Source organism: Podarcis pityusensis (genome assembly GCF_964106645.2).
Source record: "Podarcis pityusensis genome assembly, chromosome: 5".
Taxonomy (NCBI): domain Eukaryota; kingdom Metazoa; phylum Chordata; class Lepidosauria; order Squamata; family Lacertidae; genus Podarcis; species Podarcis pityusensis.
In genome coordinates this window covers 94320142-94343843 of record NC_138032.1, presented here as the reverse complement: position 1 = coordinate 94343843, position 23702 = coordinate 94320142, and the positions used below count along the sequence as shown (strand labels likewise).

At 44.5% G+C, this 23702-nt stretch overlaps 1 protein-coding gene across 1 annotated transcript in view; it reads right to left on the bottom strand.

Moving 5' to 3' along the window:
- SEMA3D (semaphorin 3D) overlaps positions 1-23702 on the bottom strand; it is a 177044-nt gene that overhangs the window by 22912 nt on the left and 130430 nt on the right. Inside the window, exons 12-16 of the mRNA XM_081005477.1 lie at positions 12903-13125; positions 9421-9509; positions 6330-6371; positions 4056-4213; positions 1417-1481 (exon numbers count right to left, since the gene is read on the bottom strand). Coding sequence (XP_080861603.1) covers positions 1417-1481; positions 4056-4213; positions 6330-6371; positions 9421-9509; positions 12903-13125 — 577 coding nt within the window. The remainder of the gene's footprint in view (positions 1-1416; positions 1482-4055; positions 4214-6329; positions 6372-9420; positions 9510-12902; positions 13126-23702) is intronic.

Genomic DNA, 23702 nt, shown 5'->3' with positions numbered 1-23702 from the left:
AATTAGAAGAAGGCCTGGATAGCTTGATAGCTGGAACTAAGATGCTAGATCTTTGACAAAAAGTTGCTCTGTGGAAATAAGCCAAGGGAATGGAAAAAAGTGTGCTTCCTCAGTTTTCCTTGGGGGAATTCTGCTTCTTTGGCTCACTTGCCTAAGCCGACCTCCTGCGTTGCTCTTGGAAAGCTGTAGCGTTCCTCTCACGTTCAGTTATAGTACTTACATAGACACCAATTAACTCTTCCATGGTCGTCATCTCCAGAACTATTCCTTTCTTTGTGTTTCTTGAAGGGTTGCAGAGAGTCCAATTAGCTCATTGTTAGTTCAGGTATGGGACGCGGGTGGCGCTGTGGGTTAAAGCCTCAGCACCTAGGACTTGCCGATCGAAAGGTCGGCGGTTCGAATCCCTGCGGCGGGGTGCGCTCCCGTCATTCGGTCCCAGCGCCTGCCAACCTAGCAGTTCGAAAGCACCCACGGGTGCAAGTAGATAAATAGGGACCGCTTACCAGCGGGAAGGTAAACGGCGTTCCGTGTGCTGCGCTGGCTCGCCAGATGCAGCTTGTCACGCTGGCCACGTGGCCCGGAAGTGTCTTCGGACAGCTCTGGCTCCCGGCCTTTAGAGTGAGATGAGCGCACAACCCTAGAGTCTGGCAAGACTGGCCCGTACGGGCAGGGGTACCTTTACCTTTACCTTTAGTTCAGGTATACAGCAAGAACCAGCCAACCAGACCTGCTATTCTTTTTTTGGGGGGGGGGGCATATTTGCTTCCCAAACTTCCACAGACTTCCCTGTTAACTATTTCTACTTCTAGTGAAGGCATAAGAACGGAATACAGGCGACTCTCAACCTACATGGCATAGAGTCAAAATCGTCTCTAGTCAGAACAAATTGGCTTCAATAGCGGGTGGGATTGCAAAAGTCTTTCTTCCCCAGACACCTGCCCTCTCTCTATTTTTTGTGTGCACAAATTAAAAGTGTGCATAGTGCAAGTTACTTGTAATGAGTTCTCTGCCTGCAAGGGTATTCTCTGCTTTTTCTGTTTTGCCTCCAGGTTGCATCACTTCACATGATGCATCACATCTATGGACCCCGGTTTTGCCAACAGCAGGCTCACTATAGTCCTAGGCTAACTCTCAAGAGGCTTGCTCGGTCTATTAGCACTGAGGGCACTGCTTACAGATCTGCTTGTGCATGCCATCTATCAAGGAATGTAAGCCAGATGTTGTTTCCAATGCTCTAATTCAGCCCTTGAATTTAAGAAGTAAATGCCTTTTGGTCTACACAGAGTCACCACAGCCTGGCTACACTTCTGGTATCTGAGCATCATCTGCTCAGTAACCAGGCCTTGCAAGAGCTGAGCACATCATTTCATTAGGCCCCTCACCTATCTTTGTGGAGACAAAGATGCAGATACTTACTATCTTCCGTATCACCGCACTGGGTAGCTGGGTCTCCATATTTGACGTCTTGCCTCCTTGCACGCCTGGAAAAATAAAGGTTGTCATGACTTTGTGAAATTATGCCTGCTGTTCTTCGGATGTGGGATGGAGCTTAAGGGAAGTTGCTCACTTGCAGAAAGTAACATCAGATTACATATATGAATAAGGCATAACTGATATTATAGTCACAGTCAACTTTCCTTTTCTTTCTGGTGTTCAGGCTGCAAGTGCTGCTTCTTCCATAACCAAATAAGCACCATGCACCCATAAGAATCAGGCAGGTAGCAACAGGCCTTGGGGTTACTCCAAGCCTGGCAGAAATGCAAAAGTGAGTGGATGGGGGGGGGGGAGCCTATGGAAGAAGGAAACCTGGAAAACATTCCAATGAGAACTGGGTGTGCTCCTGAATCCTGACCCACTTTTGTGGGGTGGGGTGAGGAATACCCAGAAATCTGGGGCAGAGGAAAGAGAAAACGGAATGGAATGGAGCTCCTGGAATCCCAAAGAGCAGCATCCCACACAGCAAAAGCCTGTTTCAGGTCCCAGATGTATTGCCCGATGCCAGGTTGAACACAATACCTTTTATTTATTTATTTTATTTTTTATTTTTTAATGATATTTATTAAAGTTTCAAAAAATACAAGAAATACAGAATACAGAAAAAAGAATAAAGTTTTTAAAATATAACAAAAAAGTAAAAAATAAAAAGAAACATACAAAATAAAACAGTTAAAAAGACATTAATTTTCCATAACCTATCTTCCCTACACTTATTTCCCCGGACCTCCTCGTACCTCCCTTTTTTGTATTCCAGTTCAGTTTGTTAGTTCAGCAAATCCTTACCATTAAGCTTTTACCCAATTGTAAACCGTTTTTCATATCTCTTAAAGCATTGCAGCTAAAAACCTCTTAGTTTCTATCCAACATCCTTCTAAGATTCCTTAATTTTACAATATTTCTGTAAATAGTCTTTAAATTTCTTCCAGTCTTCTTTCACCGACTCTTCTCCCTGGTCTCGGATTCTGCCAGTCATTTCTGCCAATTCCATGTAGTCTAACACAATACCTTTTAATGGCTGTGCACTGAGCAGCCCAGGACCTCCAGACACACGGCCCAGGCTTGCACCCCAGGGAAGTCACTTTGGTGCTGCTAACACGGCAAAAAACAATGCAGGAGGCAGCAGTTAAGCATTTCTAGTCTCTGCAGCCACATCAGGCGCTGTGATTCTCCAGATGCTTGACTTCACCCCTGGAGGCACACTCCACTGTATCTTGAGACAGGTGCCAACAACCCTGGGACCTTAATTCCAAGGAAGTCAAGCCCAATATATGTACTGCTGTCCCTGAAATGTTTCCACAGTTCAGAGGTTAGGTAACACGTAACAATATTCAAAGATTCCTCCTGCTGACATCATGGAAACATCTGTGTGTGTGTGTGTGGGAGGTGGTACTTAACTAAGTTTTACCCAGAGTGCAGCTGTTGAAATCAATGAACATGACTAAAGGTAAAGGGACCCCTGACCATTAGGTCCAGTCGTGATTGACTCTGGGGTTGCGGCACTCATCTTGCTTTATTGGCTGAGGGAGCCGGCGTACAGCTTCCGGGTCATGTGGCCAGCATGACTAAGCCACTTCTGGCGAACCAGAGCAGTGCAAAGAAACGCCGTTTACCTTCCCGCTGGAGCGGTACCTATTTATCTACTTACACTTTGACGTGCTTTCGAACTGCTAGGTGGGCAGGAGCAGGGACCAAGCGATGGGAGCTCACCCCGTCACGGGGATTCGAACCACCGACCTTCTGATCGGCAAGTCCTAGGCTCTGTGGTTTAACCCACAGCGCCACGTGACTAAGTGAGGTCTATTAATTGCAATTGGTCTACTCTGAGTGAAGCTTAGTTAACCCTACCCAGATTACCTGTACATGAACTAGCAGAACAGATGGTACCAGAGGATCTATGGGGAAGCTCTGGTGTCCTCTATCGCTAATGCCAGCCTTGAACTCATCCCATAGAGCCCAGAGCTTCACAGGTTAACCCAGCAGTATGGGAAGGAGTAGCTCTGCATTAAATCATGGGGATCACGTAAGAATCATAGAATCATAGAATCACAGAATCATAGAGTTGGAAGAGACCACAAGGGCCATCGAGTCCAACCCCCTGCCAAGCAGGAAACACCATCAGAGCACTCCTGACATATGGTTGTCAAGCCTCTGCTTAAAGACCTCCAAAGAAGGAGACTCCCCCACACTCCTTGGCAGCAAATTCCACTGTCGAACAGCTCTTACTGTCAGGAAGTTCTTCCTAATGTTTAGGTGGAATCTTCTTTCTTGTAGTTTGGATCCATTGCTCCGTGTCCGCTTCTCTGGAGCAGCAGAAAACAACCTTTCTCCTTCCTCTATGTGACATCCTTTTATATATTTGAACATGGCTATCCTATCACCCCTTAACCTCCTCTTCTCCAGGCTAAACATGCCCAGCTCCCTTAGCTGTTCCTCATAAGGCATCGTTTCCAGGCCTTTGACCATTTTGGTTGCCCTCCTCTGGACACGTTCCAGTTTGTCAGTGTCCTTCTTGAAGCTGCTCTTAGATGCTCAGTCAAAGCAGGAACGATATCACTCACCTTTTAGATGTTGGTGTGTATCTGGAGCATGAATTTCCATCCCAGGCACAATAGGGGTCTCTGGCAAGGCAACAGTCTGCACAAGCCTTGCCATATGTGTGACATCTGTGTAGCGAGAGCTGAGCCAATCCATCTCTGGAACCAATGTACAATTGTTGCTGAAAATCAGGCGAGGCAAATGAATTAGAAGCGTTCTTCAAGAAACCTCTTTTTCTTTTGGCCTTGATTTCCTTCTTAGCAATTTTTCATTTAAAAATTTCTATTTTTATACAATCCTTACAAATTTATACAGCAAATGCAATTTATGTTCTGGTAATCAGTGAACAAACTCTGTTTGTCCAAGTAATCTCTCTGTGCAGTTAATCTCCAAGTTTTTAGAGCAGGGCCTATTTAGTTGGCTTTCCTCAGCCAGTCTGATATAGACGGCAATCATTGCTTCTCTAAGTAAGTTGCAAGAACAATCTGAGCTGAAATCAACCCAAGTAGACATAACATTGCCAGTCTTTTTACACTGGCTCTCAAGTCCACATCAAAGATCCAGTGCAGGTAGCATATTGAAAACGGTATAAAAGTTCCAAAACACATACTAGTATTGAATTCCATAATTCCATTCACAGAGAGATGTGAGCTATGAAGCTGACTACAATACTAGCTTAAAACCAGAGCTGCGTCAAAAAAAACCCTTCCTTAAAAACAAAACAAAACCCTTTCAATTAATAAGTGAAATTGCATCTGAAAATTATCAGACTGAAGCAAAAAAATTCCATGGGTGGAATGTGGGGTTTTGTTGTGGTTACTTTACTTTTGAGATGGCTAAGGGGCATTTGTGAGTATTGTTTCATTCATGCTCCAAATCATTTCTCTGGTGGTCTTCACTCTGCCGCCTTCCTGGGTCTGCAAGCTTTGTGAAAACCCATGACGTCCTTCGCTACGCTCAGAGATGCCTAACACCTGCCTGACAGCTGTTTGTTGTCATTTTTTAAAAAAGGGAAGACCTTTTACTTTGAAAGGAATCACTGCATGAAAGCTACATGTGTGGAAAGTTTTTTGTTTTTAAAATAATAATAATAATAATAATAATAATAATAATAATAATAATAATAATTTATTATTTATACCCCGCCCATCCAGCTGGGTTTCCCCAGCCAATCTGGGTGGCTCCCAACAGATTAAAAACAGAATAAAACATCACATGTTAAAAACTTCACTAAACAGGGCTGCCTTCAGATGTCTTCTAAAAGTCAGATAGTTGTTTATTTCCTTGACATCTGACAGAAGGGCGTTCCACAGGGCGGGCGCCGCCACCGAGAAGACCCTCTGCATGGTTCCCTGTAACCTCGCTTCTCGCAGGGAGGGAACCACCAGAAGGCCCTTGGAGCTGGACCTCAGTGTCCGGGCTGAACGATGGAGGTGGAGATGCTTCTTCAGGTATACTGGGCTGAGGGCGTTTAGGGAACATTAAGGGAAGGAACAAGGACCTCTCTTAAAAGCAAAACCCGTGAGCTCACACCAGTCTCTGGCAATTGGTGTGGCAACTCGTCACACAGGCCTTTTTCAGATCAGGAAGTGTGGGAATAAGCCTTATCTACTTTGCGGCAATAGAATAAGATCAACTCTACACCCACCCAAATTCTGAACGTGCCCTGCAAATGAGGCAGAAAATTTGAAAGTTATTTAATGGGGAAGAAAACACTTGGGAAATTGGAACACAGGTTTGGTGCAATCTAATCAAAATACATCTTTGCCTGAGAAACCTATAGAAATGGGATTTTTTTTTTCATGAGCTCTATCAGTATGGACTGAAGTAAGTTACCTAAATCAGAGGAGGTTCATTGTAGTTCCATTGAGGCTGTAATCCTGACCGCTCACTTATTAAGGAGAAAGCCTCAATGAACACAATGAGACTTACTTCCAAGTAGAGTTGCACAGGATTGTAAAATCACTGACTAATTTCAGTGGTACTTCAATGCAACTCATGTGTTTGGGAAATAAAAGAACAGAACAAACATTACTCCCCCCCCCTTTATACTTTTTTTTTCCTTTTTCATAGATACAGGAATGTATTTCAGAACTAAATAAGTATTCTGATATTGAACGTGAGTGGTTAGAGAAGACAGACTAGGGTGTGACTTTTTTTGTATGCTTCAAGAAAAAGAAAGAAATGGAAATATTAGGACAGAAAATGTTTAGATGCCCGCTTTGAAAAACTGGTATAGTTATCTCCAATAATGTACAAGCAATTTGTAGGTGCTAAAATTGCTAATTATAAATTACCTGCTTTGGGGACATCTCCATAGTCAAGATGGGTGAGGGATGCTGAAAAGGAAATGGAAAAAAACCCAATGAAAACCCTTCTTCTGCTTAGATTGAAGACTATCAAACATTTGTCGCTCCACCAGCAGGAGGCCAGTAGCCAAAATCCTTTGCAATTTTACTTAAGTGTTTGAAATAGTACTTCCCTAGAAACCAAAATATTCTGAGACTTTCAGCCTGGGATGAATTCACCTGTGACAGGAATGGAAACTCATTTGTCTTCCTTGAGAAGAAAACAGGGTGTATGTCTGGAAGTGTGCCCATTTTCCAGGTGTGTTAGTCGCCCACTAGACTTTGGGACTCAGTGGGGATTTGGAGCTGTGTTTCCATGTCTTAAGTCCAACACTCCAAGCATCACACCTTCCGAGCTCTAACATGTTGTTTAGTTGTTTATTCGTGTCTGACTCTTTGTGACCCCATGGACCAGAGCACGCCAGGCACTCCTGTCTTCCACTGCCTCCTGCAGTTTGGTCAAACTCATGTTTGTAGCTTCGAGAACACCGTCCAACCATCTCGTCCTCTGTCACCCCCTTCTCCTTGTGCCCTCCATCTTTTCCCAACATCAGGGGCTTTTCCAGGGAGTCTTCTCTTCTCATGAGGTGGCCAAAGTATTGGAGTCTCAGCTTCAGGATCTGTCCTTCCAGTGAGCACTCAGGGCTGATTTCCTTCAGAATGGAGAGGTTTGATCTTCTTGCAGTCCATGGGACTCTCAAGAGTCTCCTCCAGCACCACAATTCAAAAGCATCAATTCTTCGGCGATCCGCCTTCTTTATGGTCCGGCTCTCACTTCCGTACACCACTACTGGGAAAACCATAGCTTTAACTCTAACATAGCCATTGCAATGGATCAACTGCAGCTGTGAAGGCCAACCTTCCTGGAAAATGTGCTCAAAGAGAAGTATCTGAGCAGGGCTCCCTTGAACACTACACGATTCATACTGCACACAGCCCTCAGGTTCCTTCTGATCCTCTGAGGGAAAGCAGACAGGAAAATAGTGCTGGAAGGACAGGAAAGAACGACACACTTTTCACAGCCTCTTCTTCTCCTGTCCGGGAGTGCCAAAAATGTCAAACGCCTGTGCCTCTGTGGCACCCATCTCACAGGTTTTCCACGCATAAAGAGGGTGGGCATCCATACAGGGTGTTTCGGAACGTACGGATTCACTTGGCTCCTCTGTAAGTCACAGAGGTCATGGGCTGATTCGGGCCTCACACAGTCACTACAAGTGCGGGCCCCTAATGTATTTGCCGTTTTTATGGTTTTCATTTGTCATATTTTATGGTACTTGTAAACTGCTTAGATTTTTCCTCTCAAAATGTTAAGCAGTATATAAGTTAAATAAACAAATACATGGGGAAAAATGTGAGCCAGCAACAAGATAAATTTCATGTGCTACATTCTAACTTTTTATAAAGAGGTATTTTCCCTATGTGCTGTGAAATGGAAGTGGGCAGAATGGCCTGAGTAGACAGACTCTTTGGTACGAGTCTTACATCTCTCCATCACTTGCTCATTATTTGTTTGTCTCAATTGCATCTTGGTCTTCCTTCAAAGGATAGTTCTCTACTCCAGCAACAATCTCATGAAGCAGATTAGGGCAAGGAACTGTGAAATGTTCCTGGTCAGTCAAGGAGCTTCACAACCCAGCCATAACTTGAGGTTCTCCTGACCAAGAATATCAATTGAAGGGTTGCCAACTGAGCCCATGAGGGACTTCCATGGAAAGCAACTGGGTGGCATGAGATGTCAAACACTAGAATACTCTGCCCCTTATGCTAGATCTACAACCACCACCTGATGCAGCCACTCTTCAGGGCTTGTGCATGCTGCTTTGTGTTGAATGGGGCCAGGGAAGGGAGTAACTATTCCCTCAGGGCAAACCATATAGATGACTGCAGATGAGGCTGAAGGCAAGAAAGCATCCACCACCTGCAAAGTCGTCACAAGGGCTGGCTCTTGGAAACCCCAACATCCAATGACATCATTCTGGTGTGACTTCTTAAACATGTAAATAAACTACAGTCCCTTCTCTCTTTCTATTTTTTTTCCTCGCATGAAAAAAATAAGAAGTGCATTTATAACATGGAGGAACATCTGCTGAGCTAATAGCCCTGTTTGGTATTAAATCTGATATGGCGCCTTTCCCTTTGACGTGATCTCGCAAGTATGCAGCAAATTGGTACATGCTCGGAAATTCCTGATTACTTGGCAGCCTGTTGAGCACTCTTGGCCTCCATGGCAGCAAAAAGATGACATTTAAAACAAGAAGTATACCACCTCTGTAATCAAGGTACCAAGTGCACAGGGAGAGATTTACCTGGAGAAAATATTGTTTTCCACAGACGTGTAAGGCAAGGGCATCAAGGATGATTTCAAAGCCACCAGACCATTGCAGGAAAGCCAAAGGTTGGACCTAAAGCCGACTCTCTAAGAATCATGGCAAATGAAGAACATCTAATTCCATCATAGTTATGGGCCAGGAGCAAAAACTGCTATTTGGTGTTTGGGGTGTGTGCCTTTTCCTTCCTCACCTATCCTACCCCAGGCTGCAAAAAACTTTTTTTTACTAATTTTGCTAATCTGATATTGAAATCAATGCAGATGTTTTGCCCAAGCAGGAACCTCCAAATTCATCTCATATTTCGCTTCACTTTCTGTGGCAATTCTGTTATAAGCATTTAAGTTTCTTTTCACCATAATTCCTTAGTTTAAAAAAGCATACAGAATTCTTAATTAAACTTCAGCAGATCCTAGAATTTTCTCCAGGGGACCGATGTGAGTGACTTATTCTTGAGGAACACAAAATGATTTTATGCCCTCCCAAAATGATTCTTTCTGAAGAATGAAATCCATTGAGCTTTATTTTCCTTCAGTTGCCCTTCTGAAAGAGCTCAGTTGGCCGAGCATGAGATTCTTTTGCCTAGCCCCACCTTAGGCAAAAGATTCCTGCATTGCAGGGGGTTGGACTAAATGACCTTTGTGGTCTCTTCCAGCCCTGCAATTCTGTGATTCTGTGAATTGTGTTCCAATCAATGAGGCTTGTAATCTTACCTTGAATATCTGCAGCTCTTCCAGGACCACTTCCTCCATGTCTCGCTTCTCCTTGGTTATACTCAGAACTTTCAGTACTGTTCCGACATCTGCAAGAAAGGGACACAGCCGAAAATCAGTGGCCATTTTTTGGATTTTACATTAAGATTTTCCATCTTCTTTAGATATGGCACCTAAGTGAGTGCAGACCTCCTCATTGGATTCTCTCTCTCATTTTTTTAAGCAGACACACATTATGATGCCTTTGCTCCATGAATCTCCCCAGTGCTTTTTTCCTTAAAAAAATGTTCAGGGTTACTCTCATTTTCCTACTCATATTGAAATACTGCCCCTCAATGAGGCCAGACTTAGATTCACAAAATGTTTAGGGGTATGTGTACCCCTGTGTCCCCTCCCCAGAAAAAAGCACCGGAACTCCCTTTCTTTTCACTATACGACTCTCTGCCACTGGCTAGGAAACAAAAAATGTACATCTTCCTAAATGCCAAGGGTGGAGACAAAGAACTTGATATGGGATTGCCATTTCCTGCAGGAGCCCCATGCCAATGGTCAAACTGACCACCCTTAAATAGTCACAAGCTCTTGTAGCACATTCAGTGTGGAAAAAACTGTATCTGGAATCCATGATAATTTCACCATGCAGCAACTATATAAGGTGTGTGTTCAAATAAATTTATCCAAGTCAAATTCATGGCATCATGAAGTCATTGGTTTAGCATTTGGAAAATAATTCTACAGTGGTTTTGTTTTCCCAAATTTGAAATGAGGACAGTGAACTATGACCTAAAACTTCAAGAGCGTTGTAGCATTGAGTACAAACAGAGAAGCAGTTGATTTAGTTCAGTTCTCACCAGATCTCATGTCTTGGAACTATTTAGTAGCTCTGAGCATGCACAAAGTATCTTTCCTGAGCACTGAGTAACCACAGCCTCGTGCTCTGCATTGCGAAGCATTAAGCAAACAAACAGCAAAACCAATGCCATTGCAATCAATTGTCCTGCGTTATTTCCAAAAGAAAAGAAAAAAATCCCTTCTCATTTTGTTCTACTCCAAGGCTACACATGGGACATGCATATGGCAGTGATTAAACAAACAAAAGATCCTGGAATTGAGTGACTGGAAAACAAGGCTGGAAAAAGTCTTAGTGAGCTGAATCACTTATTGCAACATGTTTAAAATACTGCAGAATTTTCTCTATTGACTAAACTAACTTTTCCCACAATCTTACTTATGGTAGGTAAACAGAAAAAGAGTCTAACTATGCAATCCAATACACAGAAATAAGCAAGCAATGAAGTCTGTTTTTAGCATGACTTTGTAAAAGGTGGGTTTTAAATTTGTAAAATAAAATAAAAACGTCATGCTTCCCTTAGGAAGCTCAGTTTTCAACAATTTAGATACTGCAGACAGTACTCTGCTGAAATTCTGGACTGCCATCTACTGACTACATTTTGTGCTATAACCTGCAAAAAAACTATTTTAATGAAGAGCAACACTGAATAATGATAGTTTTTTCACACGTTGGCCAGGTGCAGACATAATGCTTTCAACAATCATTAGCACTAACCATGGTTGGTTGCCTTAACCCTGATTAAGGTCCCAAAGGTACTACAGTACATTGGTTTAGCTTCCTGAGCAAAGTCCTGCCCCTGAAAAATATATATCAGGATATAGCAACATGACATGTTTTATCATTTTGCAAGCAGAGAGACTAGGAAAGGGGGGGGGGGACTGACTTAACCACAATTTGCGTAATGCAGATATAACGATTAAGCATGCGTAATGCAAACAATGGTTTGCAAACCCACTTTCAGGCCTTGAAATCTGTTTCAGGCCTTGATTTCACATCCTGGTTGGTGGCCGGACCTTAACCATGGCTAAAGAAAACAAAAGCATGGTTTACATTTTGACCACGGAAAGTTGCTGTTATGCAGTGTTGAAACAAACAGAAATGTGGAAATACAGTGATACCTCGGGTTAAGAACTTAATTCGTTCCGGAGGTCCGTTCTTAACCTGAAACTGTTCTTATCCTGAAGCACCACTTTAGCTAATGGGGCCTCCTGCTGCTGCTGCTGCTGCCGCCGCGCCGCCGGAGCACGATTTGTGTTCTCATCCTGAAGCAAAGTTCTTAACCCGAGGTACTATTTCTAGGTTAGTAGAGTCTGTAACCTGAAGCGTATGTAACCTGAAGCGTATGTAACCCGAGGTACCACTGTACTCAGCAGGCTTCAAATGGAGAGAGCAGCCTTGCACATATCTGCAGATAGGCACCTGTTCCAACTGCCTTGGCATTTCTGCAGGGGCAGAGGAAGGGGGGTGCAGTGGGTGCAGCCGCCCTGGGTGTCACCACTGAGGGGGGGTGACAACATGCTGGGTGGCACTCACCACGGGGCCTGCAGTGCACCCGAGCCATGAGTCTCTCCTGGGAGAGATGTGGTGGCTTGGGCGTGCGCAGGTTTCGCGCTGCCCAAACGGTATGCCCGCTGCCTCCCCCCCCCCCCCAGCTGTAGGGTGGTTGAGTGGGAGGTGGCAGGCAGATTCCAGAGGCCCCACAGTGCACCCCGCCCCTATGGGTGCCTGAGCGGCTTCCTCCGCCACTCCAATTCTACCTGTCACCAGAAGGAGCTGATTTAGACACTCTAGAATCTTTCCAGTGAGACAACTGGATCTGCAGTGAGGGTTTCTGCATGACAACTATATCCTCTACTCCAAACCTGCTTCAGGTATTTTTCAGTTGCAGCCATCCTCATTATGAGACCAGTGCCAGATTTACGTATGAGCTAGACAAGCTATAGCTTAGGGCCCCACTCTCTTGGGGGCCACCAAAAAAATTAAAGGGAAAAAAACCCTGGATGTATATTTCCAAAATATAAGATAAAAAACAAATAAAATAAAACCTACATACAGCAACAGTGCTTTGTGATGTGTAAAGGTAAAGGGACCCCTGACCGTTGGGTCCAGTCGTGACCGACTCTGGGGTTGCGGTGCTCATCTCTTTATTGGCCAAGGGTACAGCTTCTGGGTCATGTGGCCAGCATGACTAAGCTGCTTCTGGCGAACCAGAGCAGCGCACGGAAACGCCATTTACATTCTCGCCAGAGAGGTACCTATTTATCTACTTGCACTTTGACGTGCTTTCAAACTGCTTGGTTGGCAGGAGCAGGGATCAAGCAACGGGAGCTCAGCCCCGTCGCGGGGATTCAAAGCGCCAACTTTCTGATCGGCAAGTCCTAGGCTCTGTGGTTTAACCCACAGCGCCACCCGTGTCCCTAACTAACTAAGCACATACTCTGCTCCAAAGAGCAAATGTTCTTGCTCTAGGGTTAAGAAAGGAGGGCAAAGTCTTTCACAATCCCAGGGCAATCCCCAATGATCCATATGCACAACATTGTTCCATGTGTGTGGAATACATGCAAAGGGCATTTTGCAGGAAGATGGAAGTCTCTATGGGAAACAAAGGAGCCAACTGTGTGCATCTTACCTGTCCCTAAGAACATGACATCATACTGGCCATCTTCAGCCATGACACGATCCACCACAATCTGCGTCAGTCTGTAGTCCACATTGATTTGGGAAAACACCGGTGCTCCGGTTACTGGGTAGACTGATTTGTACATCACCGGATGGCGCTTTATGAAGCTAATGACATCGTCAGGAAAATCTCTGGTGGACTTGATGGATGGGTCGTATGTTTTGCTGGGGCACTGCACAATGGAGACACAAGAGAAAAGTTGTGAGGTTCTTCTTCTTTGCCTGCCTGTAGACTTTGAAATTTCTGCTTACCTGGTTGCCCATTGTGTGTAAAAAAAATCACCTTTAGGCAAGCAGGGAGAGGAGGAAAAGCAGAAAAAAGATGGACAGAGTATAAAAGAAAGGATTAGGAAAAAAAGACAGAGAGTTGGAACAATGTGAACGATCCACTAAGTTCTGCCAGCATTTCAAGAATGTTACTTTGGTACTGAAGGCAGAAATTTTTAGGACTTGAAGTGTTAAAACACAACCTATGAAAATGCAATCCATGACTATCTATTTAGACTTAAGTCCCACTGAGTTCAGCGGGGATTGCTCAAATCTGAAGGTATATAGGTTGCATTTGGTCAAGACAGATGTTCAACATATTTACGAACTGTATCTCCCCCCCAATAGTTAATAGACACTGCCCCCTTGAGGCTACTCAGGAAAAGTAGTAATGTTCTGAGGAAGTGGAAACCAGTCTGCGAAAGCTTCTGCGGCAATAAATCTGTTAGTCTTTAAGGTGCCAGAAGACAGTTGCCTTTGCAGCAACAAAAGAGCAACATATTAAAACAATATTAAAACATATGCAGACACATTGCAATAAGTCTTGTTTGTTATCCAGGCTCCCGAGTGACATAAAATTGGTTTACAGTAGAAGAAGTCTAGCAGAAATTGTGACAATATGTACAATAAAATATAATACTAAAGTGGGCGATGGGGGGGCTGTAGCCAGCATGTGAAAAAAATGATGAATTAATTTACTTATATTTCTTTTGGCCACAGACCATCCTCATAATAAAAATGTAGCACTGTAGCAAATTATATTAAAAAGCAGAGAGAAAACGAGTGCAACACAGCTATAATCAAATTTACAGTCGAACACATGAAAATTGGAAAAGGCATTGGAGGGAAGGGCAGTGGCTATGAGCTACTTTTCCACGACGCTTCCTGGTCTCTGTTACCAAGAAGATTGCTATTTTTTGCAGGCATTACACAGGTTTATCTTATCAATAACTAGCACTGGTTATACCTGCAAAGGTGGACTATCTACTCACTTTTAAATGGTGTTATATATGTGCAGGGGGGGGGTGTTAAGTTGTGGGTGAACATATCAGATGACACAGTGATTCTTCAAACAGCTCTTGTTTATTCAGAGGCTCAGTCAGCCTGCTTATATAGAGCTCCAGTACTACGTTACTGTAGCAACTTTCTAAAACTATCCAATCACTGAACGTCACTTCATTTGCATAACTATCTACAGTATCCCCCTGCTGGCCCAGGGTGAGAACTTCAGTACATAACAGGGGGCATTCAACGTTTCCGTTTAGATTAAAAATAAAATTAAAATCTAGAGGTTGGCCACTGTGAGAACAGGATGGATGCTAGACTAGATGGCTTGTGGGCCTGATCCACCAGATGCTCTTTTTGCGTTCTTATGTGATTTTATACAGAGACTATCAAGGGGAGTGAGCAATGCATTCTAGGATTGCCAGATAAAGCACTTACAGTCCTGCAACACAAGAAGCCCATATTGAGTAGAGGGCTTGTCAACAGTCACTTGCGCTCCAGAAAAATAAATTAAAACTGGATGATGTCACCTATGTTCATGGTCCCATTTCAAAGATGTTCAAGTAAGGTTGAAAGACTGTCTCATGCCCCATGTGCTAGTGGGATAAAGGGGCAGCAGGGATTATGTCTGGGGTTTCCTGAGTAAATATATTTTTATTTTTAATATTGTTCACAATGCAAAAGTGTAGTAGCAGGGCATTACCTCATACCACAAAGAAAGCGAATAAGCAATAAATAATAAGAAAGGGAAATTGCAGGGTTCCCCTGAATATAAGTACATTTTATGCTATAGAATGCTTGGGCTGACATGATACCACGAAAGGAGGGCTTGATTTACGGCATGAAATTAGCTGAGTGTTTTGCTATGCAGCTTTGGGGAACGGAGGAGAGAGCTCTCCAACACCCCACAATATGCACACCACAACCAGAGCTTCTCCTCCATCGGCTGATGAGCACTATCTCTTTAAATAATCACTACAGCAAAACGATGGGCCATAATGCTGAAACTATTTATCTGTGGTCTCAGTGGAGCTGCGTGTTTCCAGAATCTGAGCTGTAATCTTTTCATACTAACAAGATAATTCCCAAATTTCCTGCCAGGTGGAGCTACAACATAATCTGTGAAAGAGGAGCTGGTCCTATCTAGCAAACAGACCATTTTATAATGTGTTTAAGATGCTTCTTTTAAGTTTGCAGGCTCGCTTTGTGACACAGACCTTTTAAACAGAGAGAGAAAGAGGTAATTGTCTCTCAGCACATTCTTCCAATACCAAATATGCCATTTGGCAGATTGCTCCAACTTAAATTTTGTTAGGGCTTTGGACGAACTTCAGCACTTAAGATCTGGCGCTGCTCAGAGAGCATTATGCATGCTGGATACGAAGCCAGGAACTGGACCGAATCTTCCCAGTTATTTGTGTCCGTTTTTAATACCCAGATGACAGCGAGAGTTGCCTGGAGGCACTTAGGTAATTCGATGGCAGAATGCCACTTCTCTAAGTACAAGCAGGGATTCAGTGCTTGATGGGTCAGAAAACGATCTCTGATAGGATCGGGAAATGGAATAAATTTCATCAGCGGCAGCTAGTATCTGTCAGATAACATTTACAGTCACCTCATCTTTGAAATCCAACAACTATCCATTTCATTGGGGGAGAAATGGGATCATCTTAATAGATGGTCCTGGTTGCGGGCAGGCTCTCAAACTGGTTCCCCCCCCCCGGCGTGGGTGGAGCTGTCGCCCTCACGCCGGGGTGGCATCGCAATCACCCAGGGCTATTGCCCAATCATGTCAAAGGGTGATAGTGGGGGAAAGTATAAAAGCAGCCGCATGACGTGTGCCAGGCTCCTGCTTCACGCTGCCAAACACCCGCCCACCCTCCCTTTCATTTAGATCCTTTGGCCTTGCTTTGGACTTTGGTTGGTTGCCCAGCTTGAGTCAGGGGTCGGGTAGGAATTTTTTCCATTTGGCAAATTGGCACGGGCCACTTGGTTTTTGCCTACCTCTTAGCAATCGTCACAACTTTGTAAGGTTAGGCGGTTAGGCATTGGCTTATGGTGAATGGGGGAGGGGAGGCCGGCCATCGCCTGCCCCTCCATTTTCAAGGGTATTTCGTTAAAGGAAGCCAGAGCCTGATTCCTGTCCGAAGTCCGCTTGAAGGGTGAGGGCCATGCCAGGCCTCTGGGAATACCAGGGGAGACGCAGACAGGTTTCCCCGAAGCAGTTTCCCTTTGGGTGGTTTACCCTTACAGACTTCCTGCAAAGGGGGCAGGAGTCTGATATAGTCTTGCCAATGCCTAAGCCAATACCACTCTCATTCCTGTAATCAATAAAGTTGTGGCCAAATTTTTGCCCAAAAACCTTGAACAAAATATCCATGTCCGTGTGAATTTATTTATCCTAATGGGGGGTTGGCTTGAGGGTCTTGCCATGCAACTAAGATGAACTAGGAGCCTGGGCTGGCTTGGACAATGTTCTCATCAGTTATTTGGGATGGGCACAAGCATGTGACTTCTCCCTCTGCCCACTGGGCACATTTCCCCCACATGTGAGATGTCCAGCTATGGGTGAAAAGTTTGCACAGAGCAGATGGGCATCAATTGAAATTCACAACAGTCCAAATTGCACAACCGAATCTATTTGCGCTTTCGGTCTACATGGGTTGAGCTTTTTAATATATAAGCTTATATACATGTTACACCCATACATTGAGAGTCCTGCCCAATATGTAGGGTAAGAAGGCGCACTTTCGGTGACCCATAGGGCACAACCTTTCTCCAACAGGAAAAACATCCAAAGTAGTCCATAATGAAAGGTCATTGGAGAGCCAGGATTTGAACCCAAACCAGCCACACTGGGCAGCTTCCAACACATATAAAAACATAATAAAACATTAAAAGCTTCCCAATACAGGGCTGCCTTCAGATGTCTTCTAAAAGTTGTGTAGTTCTTTATCTCTCTGACTTCTGAAGGGAGGGCGTTCCACAGGGTGGGTGCCACTACCAAGAAGGCCCTCTGCCTGGTTCCCTGTAAATTCACTTATTACAGTGAGGGAACCACCAGAAGGTCCTTGGAACTGGACCTCAGTGTCCAGGCTGAATGATGTGGGTGGAGATGCTCCTTCAGATATACAAGTATACAGCTATACTTCAAAATAAGCCTCACTTGCAGAAATGAAATGGATTTTCAAATTAGTTTTAGAACTGACGTGTGATACTCCCAAGCTGAAACCCAACGTTCAGTTATCTTATAGGGCAGGCATCCCCAAACTCGGACTGCCAGCTGTTTTGGGACTACAACTCCCATCGTCCCTAGCTAACAGGACCAGTGGTCAGGGATGATGGGAAATGTAGTCCCAAAACAGCTGGAGGGCTGAGTTTGGCCATCACTGGCTTAGGCAATGCCTCCAAAGAGACCGTCAGCACAATCGACAAAAATACAGACTGATGAGTATAGCGCACACCACTACAAACTGGTTTTGAACTTCCTAGTTGAAAGCATAATTACACATGGGTTCCACCCATAGCCCACCCTGATCATATTTTTGTTTCATGGCGATTTCCATGGAGAAAGACCATTTTATTTTTATTTTCCAGAGTACTAGCTTATTCATTCAGCTGAGGTTACTAGCGAAACAGCATGGCTGTTCCCCTCCCTTTGAACTTGGTAAAGTTTTGGAATTGACCCTGCAATGTAAACACACTCAAGTATGAAAAGTGGGGCTATTAAGTCAAAATAGAATCGTCTGTAAACAGACTCATGCTTCTCCCTTCTCTATTCAGAGAAGCGAAAATGGGACAGATTTGAATATTTTTAACACTTAACTAACCCCAAAACAAGGGACATGGGTGGCGCTGTAGGTTAAACCACAGAGCCTAGGACTTGCCGATCAGAAGGTTGGCGGTTTGAATCCCCGCGACGGGGTGAGCTCCCGTTGCTCAGTCCCTGCTCCTGCCAACCTAGCAGTTCGAAAGCCCGTCAAAGTGCAAGTAGATAAATAGGTACCGCTCCGGCGGGAAGGTAAACGGCGTTTCTGTGCGCTGCTCTGGTTTGCCAGAAGTGGCTTAGTCATGCTGTACGCTGGCTCCCTCGGCCAATAAAGCGAGATGAGCGCCGCAACCCCAGAGTCGGCCACGACTGGACCTAATGGTCAGGGGTCCCTTTACCTTTTTAACCCCGAAACAAAACTCACTACCTGAAATGTCCCTCCCCGCCATTGCACATTGCTGCCCGAAAACTCTTCAGTATCATTAAAGTAAATCAAAACAAAAAACCTTTAGAACATTTAATACAGTAATTAATATTACAATGGATATAATTGTAATATTGATATAATTGAGATTTCTGCATTGCAGGGGGTTGGACTAGATGACCCACGGGGGCCCCTTCCCACTCTAAATTCTATTATTCTATGAACATAAGTGTGGGATATTTGCAATGCAGTCAAACCAACAACTGATGCTTTGCTAAAAAGGCACATGATGAGAACTGAAGCTCCCAGAGTTTTTCAGTGAGAGACACTCCCACTGTGCCCTGACAGATGAAGGGCATAACTATAGATATTCTCTTACCTGCTTGGGCACATCCTCTCTCTTTCTTCTCTTCCTCTTCATCTCATCACCAAGACAGAAATGTGAAGGACATCTGCATGTCTGAGCTCCAATGCTCAGACACCATTTTAAGCTAGTCTTAAGTATGTCTTTATAACTGAATTACCATTTTAAGTCTGCCTGAACAAAGCTACTGTATCTGTTACTCTTCAACAAGTTTTCTGGGTGAGTAAATGCTATTTTTACCCTTTACAGGACTGTTTGTGTGATTATTGTCTTTGGGGGGGGGGGGAATACCAGGAGACTCCAGTCTACCTGAAACTATCCTGGGTTACTTGAATGAAAAAGGGATGCACTCTGCTGAACTTGCAGACATGAGGAAGGAAGGATAATATCTAATAAAGATGTCCTTTCCTAGCATCTATCCACATCCCTACAGTAAGAAGGGCCAATGGCCTGTCTCATTCATCACCCTGTTCTCATAGTGGCCAACCAGAAGACCCATTGGGAAGCTGGCAAGCAGGACTCGAGCTAGCCAGACCCAAACCACTAGGGATTCCAAGAAACAGGTATTCAGAGACACGTTGTCTGGTAGCACATATAACAAAATGGATGCAAACTCAGCATCTTCAGCAACATTCATTACCTGTAGGGGCAACTGGGTGAAAGTATGGAAGGGAAAAAGTTTACTGGCATTGTGTGTCTTGGGTTGGGCAACCTGCACCCCTTTAGATGTTGCTGGGATCCCACTGCCAGCAGCCCCAGGCAGTATTGCCAGGGATTAGGGGCAACCACTTCTTGAACTACACATTTAACTTCTGGAGACTTGTGAGACAGAGATGAAACTTGAAGACCTGCCGCATGCATGTGTGGACCCCCTCAACATTTCTCCAAAGCAGATACCAGAAAATAGAGGCTGCCGCTGGTAAATACGGACTGTAGGAGAGGTCTTTGGACCAGGATCAGGAAAATGTAACTGCTGGGAACAATTGTGCTGTTATAGTTGGCAAGGCTGTTCCTTTCAACAGCCATCTCTTGACAGTCACACAGTTTATCCAGAGCAAAGGAATGAAATGTGGAGTATCTTTCTTCTCCACCCAAGGAACTGCTGACTTTCCAGTCTCTAAGTACCAGCTGTTGAAACCAATTCTGTCCACCCAGAGTGACTGAATGACCCTTTCTGATGCCTTTGGGTGGTGCAGAAGTAGGTGGCCAGAACGCAAGTGAACAAGGCTGCCTTTCAGCAGACTCTGAGTTCATGTCCTGCCAAATTTCAGGGGCAAGTGCGGGAGTCTCCTCCCAGTCCCTGATGGCCTTTAGTGTGCATCCAAAATGCCAAATGTTGACCTCAGAGGAGAACAGGGAAGCTTGCCTAGTACTATGAACATCAACTATGATGAACCACAGGAAGGAGAAGGGGCAGAGGAACACAAGAAGAGCCCTGCTGATAAACCCAAGCTACATCTAGTCCAGTATTTCGCTTCCAACAGAGGCCAGTCAGATGCCACCTCAAAGTCCTCAAGCAGGATGTGAAAGCAAATCCCCTCCCTTCCTGTCTGCTTCCCAGCAGCAGATATTCAGAGAAATAAGGTCTCTGAAGCTGGAAGTTTCATTTTAGTGCATACGCACAGACAGACGTATCTTCCAAAAAAACGTATAACCCCTTTACAAGCCACATTCTCTTGGGAGAGCAAACTTCTTAACTATGGTTCTAGATTCAGGTAGGTAGCTGTGTTGATCTGATGCAGTCTCTCTCTCTCTCTCTCTCTCTCTCTCTCTCTCTCTCTCTCTCTCATTTAAAAATTATCCAGTAGCACCTTAGAGCATCTTAAAAAGCAGAGACATCACCTTGCCAACAAAGGTCCGTATAGTTAAAGCTATGGTTTTCCCAGTAGTGATGTATGGAAGTGAGAGCTGGACCATAAAGAAGGCTGATCGCTGAAGAATTGATGCTTTTGAATTCTGGTGCTGGAGGAGACTCTTGAGAGTCCCATGGACTGCAAGAAGATCAAACCTCTCCATTCTTAAGGAAATGAGCCCTGAGTGCTCGCGGGAAAGACAGATCGTGAAGCTGAGGCTCCAATACTTTGGCCACCTCATGAGAAGAGAAGACTCCCTGGAAAAGACCCTGATGTTGTGAAAGATGGAGGGCACAAGGAGACGAGGACGACAGAGGACAAGATGGTTGGACAGTGTTCTCGAAGCTACAAACATGAGTTTGACCAAACTGCAGGATGCAGTGGAAGACAGGAGTGCCTGGCGTGCTCTGGTCCACGGGGTCACAAAGAGTCGGACACGACTAAACAACAACAACAACCTTAGAGACCAACTAAGTTGGTTCTGGGTAGAAGCTTTCATGTGCATGCACACTTCTTCAGATACACTGAAATGTAGGACCATGGAAGGCACCACATTGAGCTGCATGACTAGAATCCTTAACTATGGGTTTGTGAGGAAGTATTTTCTCTCACCTGTCCATAAACTACTGTCCATCCATTTGGTTGGATCAGGGCTGGCATGATGCTTGAGAGAGGGCAGCAGCAGCTGCGCTGTGGCAACAAACAGCAGGCTGTCTGTCACTAGAAAGAGCAGAGGCTGCAGAGAGGCATTCTGGGAAGTTGAGATAATGGGAAGTTGAGATGATTGCAGCTGAAGCCACATCAGCTGATACTTCTCTTCAGAATGCTGGGATGTAGGTGATCTGGCACTGTAATATTCACAATATTGAAATGCTTTTTTAAAACATGTGTGTTTGTTTGTGTGTGTGTGTAATGACAAAACGTGGCTGGCTGGGCATCAGGAGTTGTTGCCTTGATGGAAGTCTCCGAGGTCACACCTGGTGCTATTGTGGTATCCCACACCACAGGCAAATATTTTACCATCTTGGCATTCCAAACTCCACCCACAGTTTCACCACTGCTGAAAAGACATTAGGGATGTGGGTTTGTCGCCACTAATTGCTTTGAATCAACCTCTAATTATGCATTGGCATAAAACCAGATGTGCTCTGAATACAAGCCATTTCCAACCACCAGAGATCACCAGCTGGACATTTGAAACATGTCCCTTGACGATCTTAAGCTAGTTTGAGTTTCGACTTGCTCATAGATTGAACTGGAGGAGCTTCCACCTGAAACCATTTTGTCTTGACAGAGAATGAAACTTTTCTGTGATTCGAACCTAGAAAAGATGTGCAAGCTCTCAAAATGTGACCTTCACAGATGCTTCTTCTCAAATTCTTTTTTGTTTTTCATACAGGCACAGATTTTTCATAAAGGCGCAAATGCTATTAGTTACAAGCTGAAAGTGAATCCTGGCAAAGCAGGAATCAACAGATATGGAAGTTTCAAGGAACAGTATATAGTCCAGATATTACAAGTCAGGTGAAGACTTATGCAGGTATCTAAGGGAAAAGTCCACTCAGTTGTTATAGTCCTCACATGGAGATGGTCCAAAGTCATCACCATGGGATGGCAACTCCATGTGAAGGTCCTAAAGTTTGACCATTATTTACCATGTGGTTCAATAAAATTTTGAGGCAAGAGTCAGAAGGCAGCAGTGCATAAAAATGTTCTTTAAAATGACTGTACCAGACAGATTTCTGTTTCCTGTATTACATTTATTTCCCACCACTTTTCCAAGGCAGGCTTCTTCCAAGCCTAGATTCCTCAGCATCCAAGCATTGACCAGAACTGCATAGCTCCAGCAAAGCATTTGCCTTGTGTGTCTACAGACACACAACCAATCATCCCCAGAATCTGTGGCAACGTGAACAACAATTGTTGTCATTTAAGGAACCCTGAAAGGGTTTTGCAGGAGAAAATCAATCTCTATAAGACTGAAAACTGACAGAGAGAAGCTTCTCCACTGATCACTACACTTAAACCCATCTCTTATCTCAATGTCTTTCCTTGAAATTACCCATAAATTCATTTGCTAAGGAAAAGAGACACCAAATTTACTTGTTCATTCTAGGTAAAATTTCAGTGGGAACTTGAATGTCTTGTTGTTGTTGTTGCTGTTGGCTTCTAAGTTGCTCAGGGAAGCTACACAAGTAGAGGAATACATCTTTTTATTATGTATTTTGTGGGGTTTTTTATTATACTGGCTGGAGAGGTGGTGCGCGGCTATGGCAGCAGCCTCTTTAGCCGCGCGCCACCTCACCAGCCGGGAGAGGGTGCGCAGGGCTAAAGAAGCCATAGCCCCAGGCATCCCCGCCTTTCCGCTGCTCCCTGACCTGCTCTTTGGGGCTGGCGGGGGCTTCCCCCCGCCAACCCCAAAGAGCAGGTCGAAAGGAACCTGAAGCCTGGAGAGGGAGAGGGGTTGGTGCGCACCGACCCCTCTCGCTCTCCAGGTTTCCAAGGTAACCGCCTGAAGGCGACTGAACGCACCTTGAATGGCACCTTGTTTTAGAGGGGGAGAACAAGGGGGAAAAAATTCTCCCCTCTTCAGCGAAGAGGCAGGAGGCGCTGGGCAGAGAGGCGGAGATTTTATTTTCCTTGTTCTCCCCCTCTAAAACAAGGTGTGTCCTATGGTCCGGTGCGTCCTATAGAGCGAGAAATACAGTAATTTTATGTTGTGAACCATCCTGAGAGGTACAGATAATGGGCAGTATATAAATTGAAGAAGAAGAAAAGAGGAGGAAGAAGAAGAAGAAGAAGAAGAAGAAGAAGAAGAAGAAGAAGAAGAGGAGGAGGAGGAGGAGGAGGAGGAGGAGGAGGAGGAGGAACCAATGATGAAGAAGCAAACATCAGGGATGCAGATAAGGGTGAGGGCCCATGGTTCCATTTGCAGTGTCAGGTGAATCTGGGGTGTCTGGAGGGGGATAACATTAACCTGTAAAAGCTATCTGTGGCACTTCAGATTTTCATGGGGAGAGGTCCATGTTTGACTGCATGCTCACCAAAACCAAACTTCCCTGCCCAAA